This window comes from Odontesthes bonariensis, chromosome 14, assembly GCF_027942865.1.
Source record: "Odontesthes bonariensis isolate fOdoBon6 chromosome 14, fOdoBon6.hap1, whole genome shotgun sequence".
Lineage (NCBI taxonomy): Eukaryota > Metazoa > Chordata > Actinopteri > Atheriniformes > Atherinopsidae > Odontesthes > Odontesthes bonariensis.
Window position 1 is genome coordinate 6,634,443 of NC_134519.1, and position 10,481 is coordinate 6,644,923.

A 10,481-nucleotide genomic window follows, 5' to 3' on the forward strand; every position below is an offset into this window, starting at 1 on the left:
GCGGATCAGGAGCGCGGCCACACACCATCCAACTCGAAGTGGAGCCCCGTGTCAAAGCAGGAGATGAAATCTTTCATCGGTCTCTGCCTAACTTTTGGAATAATCAAACTACCAACTCGCCGGGATTACTGGAGGCAGAGCAAGTGGCTGTATCAGACAAATGTAGCCCGAGTGATGGCACAAGATCGTTTCGACATGATCTGGAGGTAATTATTTATTCTTGCGCTGCATTCTGACGACTTCTCATTCTTATTTGAGTGGCGTTGGCCTTATGTCAAAAAAAAGAGAGCCCGGTGCGAATTACTGCAGTATGACAACTATGATGTTTTAGAAGTCGTGTCACTGAAGTATACAGTATAACTGCACAATGCAAGATATATTGCAGGGTTTTTTAATCATTCATTATTATTGCTGATATTATGATCATGATTTAGTTATAGTATAGTAACAGTATAGTAATAGTAGTATAATAAATAGCAGCATTGGGTATTATCCTGAATCATAAAGCAAAACTACATGAACCAAATGTCCAACATTGATAATAAAAATAAAAAAAGTAATACAATCCAGCCAGCGAAAAAAAATTGAATTTTTCTTAGGTGTTTTCAATAAATTGTTTTTAGTTCAAAAAACCCTCAGGCATTGGGGACCTTTTCTAAAAACTGGCTTAGGCATTGAGCAGCCTTTTTTGCAGGTGCTTAAGGCGCCAATGGGTTAAAACAATAAAAGAACTGAAATATTTCAGTTGGTGTGCAATGAATCTGAAATATATGAAAGTTCAATTTTTATCATTACATTGTGGAAAATAATGAACTTTATCACAATATGCTAATTTTTTTAGAAGGACCTGTATAATATGACTAAAACATGACAGCCTCTGTCTCTCAGCGGGCAGTGGCTCCATTTCGCCCATCAAAATTTCTTCAGAAATTTTCTAGTTTACAATGTCCCTGCTGTTTTTTCTTATGAGTCATCTACAAATAATTTGTCACTTTTAAAGAATAAATGGCAGAACAATAAAGTCGTATTTCTTAAAAAAAACTTTAATTTGCTCTCACATTAAACATGATAATTGATCCTAGAAGTTAATTTCTGAACACCTCATAACAGACTTTCTCATTTCTTGGTTGATTTAGAAAACAGAAAAAACATTTGATCCCTGAAACAAATCAAAGTATCACTCCAGAATTATTTTCACATTTACAAAGTGATGAGATCTGAAAAGAATCTGTAATAAAGGAAGGTCTGCTGGTTTCTCTGTTCTGCTCCATGAAGTGGAAGAGAAACAACAACATACAGATACATCAACACAAGGATCCAACTGATATTTAGAGCTCAGAGAAGTTTAGATTTTCATGTGGAGAAATATTTCTGTGAATCAAACTCATCATTAGCAGTGATATCCTCCATGGCTGCACAGACACAGGAAACAGCAGCAAATAAACAGCAGAACAGCAGAGGCATCACAGCAACCAGCTGTCAGCAACAAGCTGACTAAACACATTTATTTCACTTTACACAACTCAGCTGTGGATCCATAATAATTTATCCAAACTCCAGCATAAAGCGGCTGAGTGAATGTGGTCTGGACTCTGTGGAGGAGAGTCATGGTTTCAGAGACGTTGTAGAAGGACAGAATACCTGCTCTGTGATCCAGGTACACTCCCACTCTGGAGGACCGAGGACCTGAGATGTAGGTTTCCATATCGTTGTACCAAAATGTATAACCGTTTTGGTAACATTTTAATGCCCAAGATTTGTCATTACGACCAAATCCACATTCATCCCCACTTCCTGCTCTGCTGGTGTTCTTGTATGCGACTGCTACAATAACTTTTCCTCTCCCTCTCATCTCCACCTCCCAGTAACAACGTCCAGTCAGACTCTCTCTGCTCAGGACCTGAGAATATTCAGTAAATCTGTCTGGATGACTAGAATAAGACTGAGGTTTTTTCATTAATGTCACTTTTCTGTTCCCCTCTGACAGTAACAGATATGTGTTTGCTGTGTTTGGATCCAGTGTGATTTCAGATGAATATTTCAAGAAGTCAGCTCTGCTCTTTGGTTCTGGTTCAGGTTCTGGTTCTGACAGTAAAACATCCACTTCAGCGACTCTCAGTGAGATGTTGGTCCATTCCTCTCTCAGGATGTCCTGTAGTTTATCTCTGAGCTCTGACACAGCTGCTGTCACATCCTCAAAGTGCCTCAGAGGACGGATCTTGATGCTGGGTGAGTGTGTAGCCCCCCTGAGTGCTGACACTGAGGGGTAGTTGAGCAGAAACTGGCTGTGATCCTCTGTGTGTGAGAGCTGCTTCAGCTCAGCATCTTTCCTCTTCAGCTCAGTGATCTCCTGCTCCAGCTTCTCCTGAAGCTCTTTGACTCGACTCCCTTCGGCTTCCTGCTGGGATCTGATCTGCTGCTTCACATCAGAGCTTCTTTTCTGGAGGAGACGGATCAGCTCAGTGAAGATCTTCTGGGTGTCCTCCACTGTTTCATCAGCAGACTGATCGATGGCCTCCACCTCCTGCTGAAGCAGCTTCACATCTTTCTCTGCGTCCTGGATTCTCTGCTGGATCTGCTGCCGACTCCCCTCCAGCTCTCTCTGCCTCTCAGTCCTTTCTGCTGCAGCTGACACTGTGTCGTGGCCTTTATGTTCATCCACAGAGCAGAGATAACAGATGGACTTCTGATCGGTACGGCAAAACATCTTCATCACCTCATCGTGAACAGAGCAGATGTTCTCCTGGAGGTTCTTGGAGGGCTCCACCAGCTTGTGTTTCCTTAATGGAGCCACATCATAATGAGGCTGAAGGTGTTTCTCACAGTAAGAGGCCAGACAGGATAAACAGGACTTGATGGCTTTCAGTTTTCTCCCAGAGCAGAAATCACAGGCCACATCTTCAGCTCCAGCATAGCAGTGATCAGCAGGAGCAGCTTGGAGTCCAGTCTTCTTCAGCTGCTCCACTAAATCAGCTAACATGGTGCTTTTTACCAGGACAGGCCTCGGTATGAAGGTTTCCCTGCACTGAGGGCAGCTGTGGGTTCCCTTCTGATCCTCTCCATCCCAGTGGGTTTTAATACAGTTGATGCAGTAGCTGTGTCCACAGGGAATAGTCACCGGCTCCTTCAGTACATCCAGACAGATCGAACAAGAAATTTTTTCCCGGTTCAGCTGAACTCCTTTCTGCGCCATTTCGCCTCTCAGCAACAATTATGAAAGTGAGTTTCACTTCCTCAAAGCTGAACCTCCTCTGAGCTCTGATCTACAAATCATGTGTCGGTGCAGAGGACGGAGCCTGTCAGTTCATCACATGTTGGTTACTTCCTTCATCAAACTGCAGATCTGAAGGGGAGGGAACAAGGAAATATGTGGGCAGAGTGGAGCTGCTGTGTTTGAGAGCAGGAAGTGTGTTGAACCTGTAGTGTCTGATACTTATCAGCTGTGCGAAGAGTTCAGGAAACAGTGTGTCTCAAGATAAGAGACACAGATAGTCAAACATAAAACATTTTGAGAAGAACACACTCTTCGGTTAATGCGTCCAAGGAAGGCTCACCAGTATACCTTATCTTATGGCGAGGTGCCCGTAGACGGGAACATGCAGCATCAACAGGGTTACCAAATATGGGACATTTTTTACCTTACTTAACTGGAGAAGCACCCACAGTGCGAGAGAGATTGCATTGGACTTTTGGGCTTTGAAGATCTCTCTAGATTTGATGCATCAACCTGTAATTCTGATACGGACCTGGTTGGCAATGAAAGGTTTCTGTTTTCGACCAAGTCTGCGTCAGCAAAGTTCTTCCTGTATCATCTACACATCGGCAGTTTGAAGGCGACCATCCCTCACACACCACAAACCTTTATTTACACCAGTATTAAAATAAAAAAAGAGGAGGAAATCAAAGGTAAAACTATAATATAATATAGTATATAATATTTAATATTTATAATAAAACGAGGACACAAAAGATACAATGTACGTATCTCCAGTTCATAGGAACATAAAATTCTCTCTAATTACTCAAACAGATTCATATATAATGGGACAAAAGTAGCCTTATTTGGAGGCCTCATAACTCAGGCATAGTTCATCATAGAGACATCATTCAAAATTTAAACAGGCCAGGAAAGACTCAACTTTAATTGAATTAAGTGGTTTGTTGATATATTTTATAGCTTTGACACAATAGCAGTTTAAGTTTTAAGAAAAATCAGGACTTCTCTCACTCTGCTGTCCTGGGGCTTCACACTCTATTTTGACAAGCTTGAAATTAATACCAAAATAACTCAAACAAACCTCTCTCACGTCCAACATGTCTGCTGCCCCTAGACAAATTATTCTTCAAAATGTAGGTATTTTTGTCCTCTTTCACCCAATGTCCCTGTCATTGTGCTTGGCCTCACGGTTTTCTCTCGAATGACCTCTGAGAGCAGAGTACGTGTATGACATGAAACATGAACTCTCGTACAGCTTTTGGACTTCAGAAGAGGTAAAAAACCTGCAGAGTTGAGCTGCCTGAAAACTGAAGCAGATCCCTAACCTGCAAACCTTCTGTCAAGAAGAGTCAAATATTAGCTCTTAACTCACATGTAGATATTACTGATTAAAGGTTGCATAAGACTGCATCAGACATGTTTGATCATAATCTATCCATCAAGATCTGTATAGTGACTGGCGTCTTCAGGTTGAGCCTGATAGAAACCCTCTTTGTCACTTTGTCACTGTGTATAAAAGAAGCTGCATCTTAAGATGGAGTTCCTGTGGTGTTTTGTCCACTCTTGTTCACATGGAAAATACAAACGAATTAAATTAGCAGAATGACTTCTATTCCAGCCTTTTTCAGTTGGCAGGAAACAACAAAAACCTTCACAGCGAACATCCGTTAAGAAGAGAGAAAACCCAGCTGAGCAGATCAGTGTGATCAGTGATTTCTGTGTTGCTCATATAACATTTCATGTTGGGCGGCAGTCTGAGGTGCTGATAAAGTCTTTATTTTAGGATCATGCTGATATGCAGCTCAGTCTATATACATCCTGGTTGGTTGGTGAGGGCATTCAAACGGAGGAGGCAGGATAAGATTTACCTCTGATGACTACCTCTGATGAGCTTAGTTATTAGGTGGAGAAAAGAATAATTTTTATCTGGACAGAGGGATGAATGTGAGTGAAAAAAGTGGCTTAAATATATTCACCTCTAATAATGGGACTTTACTCTGACAACATCACGGTCCATCTGATGCCAAAAAAAACCTGAACTCTAACCGACCGCAGGGATTTCAGTATATTTATAATAGAGGAGTGGGAGATCCTTTCAGAACTTCTATCTTTGATCAGTATCTGAAGCAGAAGATGTTTCACAGCTCAGATGGTTGAGGTTTGAAATGTAACCTGTGTGGGGACAGAAAAAGGTGTAGAAGACAAAAAGTGGAGGTTCCAGGTGGTGATAGAAGATAAACAGTTGTACTCTGAGAAACATCTCTGCTAACGACTGTTTCTTTCAACTGAGGCTTCAGACAGATTACAGACTGACCTAAAGACTCCTGCATGGTAATCACATCCATGCAGCCAAAGACCTGAATAAGTTGCACTGATTTGAAAGACAAAAGGACGGGAATGTTACCATCCATCCCCCATGTTTTCAGACATTAAGTCAAGCCCAAACTTGGACAAACTCCGTCACCACAGCAATGACTCTACATCCTCACGAGGAACATTCAAAACAACCATTTCTAACAATCTAACAATTTTTATCTAAACTATAAATAATTTAAGGGATTTTAATCTCATTCTCAACAGTGACAGTTAAAGAGTGTCATCAGATGAATGAGATCAGCTCAGTCATGAAAACACAGTTTAAACTATATACAGTCTGTGGTTTAAACAAGCCTCAGTGAAAATAAATACAATTATTATGGGTACCAATTCCAAAGATATCAAGGCACACATATTACTATTGGGCATACTTATTATTCTCCCGTTTCCGTCACGAATTTCGGCATGGAACTAGTCCCGCACGGTTGGTCCAACCGGGATAAAAAGCATATCCCCACGTGTCCACCGATAGGGACTAGTGTGCTATGACATTTCTCTCTCATTACTCAAACAGATTCTTGGAAAATTGGGAAATTATTTAATTTCCCTCTGGGATAAATAAAGTATTTTTGAATTGAATTGAATTGAAATGAATTTTGGCCCATTGGAAATGCATTAAAATTCATATGTAATGGGATAAAAGTAGCCTTATTTGGAGGCCTCATAACTCAGCCATAATTCATCATAGAGATATCATTCAAAGTTTAAACAGGCAAGGAAAGACTCAACTTTAATTGAATTAAGTGTTTTGTTGATATATTTTATAGCTTTGACATAATGGCAGTTTAAGTTTAGGAAAAATCAGGACTCCTCTCATTCTGCTGTCCTGGGGGCTCACACTCTATTTTGACAAGCTCGAAATTAATACAAAAATAACTCAAACAAACTTCTCCCACATCCAAAATGTCTGTTGCACCAAGAGAAATTATACTTCAAAATGTAGGCATTTCTGTCCTCTTTCACCCAATGTCACCGTCATTGTGCTTGGCCTCACAGTTTTCTCTCTAATGACCTCTGAGAGGAGAGAAAGACCACTCGGGCTGCAATTGACGACCATTACAGCCAGGTCACCTCATCTCCTTATCAAATCAATGTGAAGGCTGTTTTTAAAACTGGCAATAAAAAAATACCGTACATAGGAGCAGAATAAAACTTACACCAGTGGTTACTGCCGTCCCTTCTGGGCTCATAATTCAAGAACTTTTTTTAATATGACTCATAGTTTTCGAACAGCGACTGTTCATATCAGTATTGAACCCATGTCAGTTGGAGCCATATTGTGTGCGCTCCTCTCCTCTTACCCACTCAGCTGTCTGCACAGCAACTGATCACACAGCTGATACTCCTTCTGAGGGCACAGCCAAGATGGCTGACCTGTTATAACAGGTCTATGCCAGCCACTGTGTTAAGTCTGCTCCCAATATAATATGACTATAACATGACAGCCTCTGTCTCTCAGCGGGCAGTAGCTCCATTGGCACCCATCAAAATTTCTTCAGAAATGTTCTAGTTCTTTCTGTCACTACCCAGTTTGTGACCATCTGCAGGTATGTTTGTTTATGTTTATGTATTTGGCAGACACTTTTATCCAAAGCAACTTACAGGTAGGGTAAGGGGGTCTTTCCTAAGGACCCCAACTGGAGGTATTACCTTTCATGCAGGGGATTTGAGCCCAGGTCACCTACAATAAAGGTGGCAATCTTACCACTGCACAATCCAGTCCCTGTAGGTATACAAGTGGTTCTGGTTGGGGAGGGACTGAATGGCTCATAACATTGTGTGAGTTACACCATCTTCTTGAACTGTCTCCCACAGGACAACACTACATAATGACATGTTTTTTCCATGTCTGCTGATACTGTGTTCCTCTTGCACCCACAAGCTATCTTTAATGAGTTTGTTATCCTCTCTTTATATTGACTGATGCGTTTCAGCCAGAAGAGAAAATCAATACCTCGTTGATATTTCTATCAACACTGGGGAACCAGATTCTTTAGGAAGAGTCAAGCAAGTTATCATAGATCAAAGGAAATTAATCTAACAATGGTGGTAATCAAGGAGTCAGAAATTGGAAAAAAGCATCAAGTTGAAAATAAATTTGATGAACTATGATCTCCGGGATAAGTGAACTATAGCCCACTTGTCAACTAAAGCTTAATACTGCCAACCATCTTGGGACACCAGTCAATGCCATGAGCAAATATTAGAGGAAAAGTTTTATCCTCAGATTTGTGCCGTACCTTTGTTTGGTCAACACAGAACTGACAAGCAATCTTTGTAATTCCCCAACTTTCATTAAATAACATAAGAAATTCATAAAGATCATATTTAACTATATATATATAGAAATTATTCTTTCTATATAAATATGTGTTTTATTGTAATCATGTTGAACCATGTTAGTTTATAGTGTCCCTTCTGTTTGTTCTCATGAGTCATCTACAAATAGTTCCTCAATGTTAAAGAATAAATGTCAGAACAATAAAGTGGTATTTCTTATAAAAATTTTAATTTATAGTCACATTAAACATGATAACTGATCACATGATTTATTCTGATCTTGGAAATGACAGTTTCTGAACACCTCAGATCAGAATTCCTCATTTGTTGGTTTATTTTGAAAACAGCAACAACATTTGATCTCTGAAACAAATCAAAGTAAATAAAACTACAGAATTATTTTCACATTTACAAATTGATGAGATCTGAAAATAATCTGTGATAAAGGAAGGTCTGCTGGTTTCTCTGTTTGGCTCCATGAAGTGGAAGAGAAACAACAACATACAGACACATCAACACAAGGATCCAACTGATATTTAGAGCTCAGAGAAGTTTAGATTTTCATGTGGAGAAATATTTATGTGAATCAAACTCATCATTAGCAGTGATATCCTCCATGGCTGCACAAACACAGGTAAAAACCGCAAATAAACAGCAGAACAGCAGAGACATCACAGCAACCAGCTGTCAGCAACAAGCTGACTAAATACATTTATTTCACTTTACACAACTCAGCTGTGGCTCCAGAGCCCCAAATCCAAAGTCCAACACAGAGCGGCTGAGTGAATGTGGTCTGGACTCTGTGGAGGAGAGTCATGGTTCCAGAGACGCTGTAGAAGGACAGAATACCTGCTCTGTGATCCAGGTACACTCCCACTCTGGAGGACTGGGGACCTGAGATGTAGGTTTTCATATTGTTGTACCAAAATAAATAACCTTTTGGGAAACATTTTAAAGCCCAAGATTTGTCATTACGACCAAATCCACATTCATCCCCTGCTCTGCTGATGTTCTTGTATGCGACTGCTACATATACTGCTCCTCCCACTCTCATCTCCACCTCCCAGTAACAACGTCCAGTCAGACTCTCTCTGCTCAGGACCTGAAACCGATCTCTGAATCTCTCTGGATGACTAGAACAAGACTGAGGTTCATTCATAAATGTCACTTTTCTGTTCCCCTCTGACAGTAACAGCCGTGTGTTTGCTGTGTTTGGATCCAGTGTGATTTCAGATGAATATTTTAAGAATCCAGCTCTGCTCTTTGGTTCTGGTTCTGACAGTAAAACATCCACAACAGTGACTCTCAGTGAGGTGTTTTTCCATTCCTCTCTCAGGATGTCCTGTAGTTTATCTCTGAGCTCTGACACAGCTGCTGTCACATCCTCAAAGTGCCTCAGAGGACGGATCTTGATGCTGGGTGAGTGTGTAGACCCCCTGAGTGCTGACACTGAGGGGTAGTTGAGCAGAAACTGGCTGTGATCCTCTGTGTGTGAGAGCTGCTTCAGCTCAGCATCTTTCCTCTTCAGCTCAGTGATCTCCTGCTCCAGCTTCTTCTGAAGCTCTTTGACTCGACTCCCTTCAGCTTCCTGCTGGGATCTGATCTGCTGCTTCACATCAGAGCTTCTTTTCTGGAGGAGACGGATCAGCTGGCTGAAGATCTTCTCACTGTTCTCCACTGTTTTATCAGCAGACTGATGGATGGCCTCCACCTCCTGCTGAAGCAGCTTCACATCTTTCTCTCTGTCCTGGATTCTCTGCTGGATCTGCTGCCGACTCCCCTCCAGCTCTCTCTGCCTCTCAGTCCTTTCTGCTGCAGCTGACACTGTGTCGTGGCCTTTATGTTCATCCACAGGGCAGAGATAACAGATGGACTTCTGATCAGTACGGCAAAACATCTTCATCACCTCATCGTGAACAGAGCAGATGTTCTCCTGGAGCTTCTTGGAGGGCTCGACTAGCTTGTGTTTCTTGAATGGAGCCACATCATAATGAGGCTGAAGGTGATTCTTACAGTAAGAGGCCAGACAGGATAAACAGGACTTGATGGCTTTCAGTTTTCTTCCAGAGCAGAAATCACAGGCCACATCTTCAGCTCCAGCATAGCAGTGATCAGCAGGAGCAGCTTGGAGTCCAGTCTTCTTCAGCTGCTCCACAAAGTCCACTAACATGGTGCTTTTCTCCAGAATAGGTCTTGGTGTGAAAGTTTTCATGCATTGAGGGCAACTGTGGATTCCCTTCTGATCCTCTCCACTCCAGTGAGTTTTAATACAGTTGATGCAGTAGCTGTGTCCACAGGGAATAGTCACCGGCTCCTTCAGTACATCCAGACAGATCGAACAAGAGAAGCTTTCCAGGTCCAGTTTAACCCTTTTCTTTGCCATTTCCTCCATTTGGCAGAGCAGTGTGTGACTCTCAGAGCAGAAACACCATCTGTGCTGTGATACAAAACAAATTCCACCTCCTTTTATTGCAGCTGATCTGCTGATCTTCACTTAAGAGCTCCTCCTCTGTCACACAATGGTTTCACACATCCTCCCACCTTCAGATCAGTTTGGGGAGGGAACATGGAAGTTTCCTTCACTGAAAGGGACAGTTCTGGTTTCACC

At 41.5% G+C, this 10,481-nt stretch overlaps 2 protein-coding genes across 3 annotated transcripts; both read right to left on the reverse strand.

Moving 5' to 3' along the window:
- Positions 1 to 1,504: 1,504 nt before the first annotated feature.
- LOC142398624 (tripartite motif-containing protein 16-like) lies at positions 1,505 to 3,220 on the reverse strand. Of its 2 annotated transcripts, XM_075482700.1 has the most exons (2): positions 2,114 to 3,193; positions 1,505 to 2,059 (listed from the first exon to the last, which is right to left on the reverse strand). In XM_075482700.1, exons 1-2 carry the CDS (start codon positions 3,191 to 3,193, stop codon positions 1,505 to 1,507), a joined length of 1,635 nt encoding a protein of 544 aa, XP_075338815.1. The 2 variants fall into 2 exon arrangements, with proteins under 2 accessions (XP_075338815.1, XP_075338816.1); XM_075482701.1 differs by having other exon boundaries at positions 1,505 to 3,220.
- A 5,130-nt stretch (positions 3,221 to 8,350) lies between these two features.
- On the reverse strand, positions 8,351 to 10,256 carry LOC142398202 (tripartite motif-containing protein 16-like). Its single transcript, XM_075482162.1, has one exon. The coding sequence runs from the start codon at positions 10,254 to 10,256 to the stop codon at positions 8,586 to 8,588; it is 1,671 nt and encodes a 556-aa protein (XP_075338277.1). The 3' UTR covers positions 8,351 to 8,585.
- Between the last annotated feature and the right edge of the window lie 225 nt (positions 10,257 to 10,481).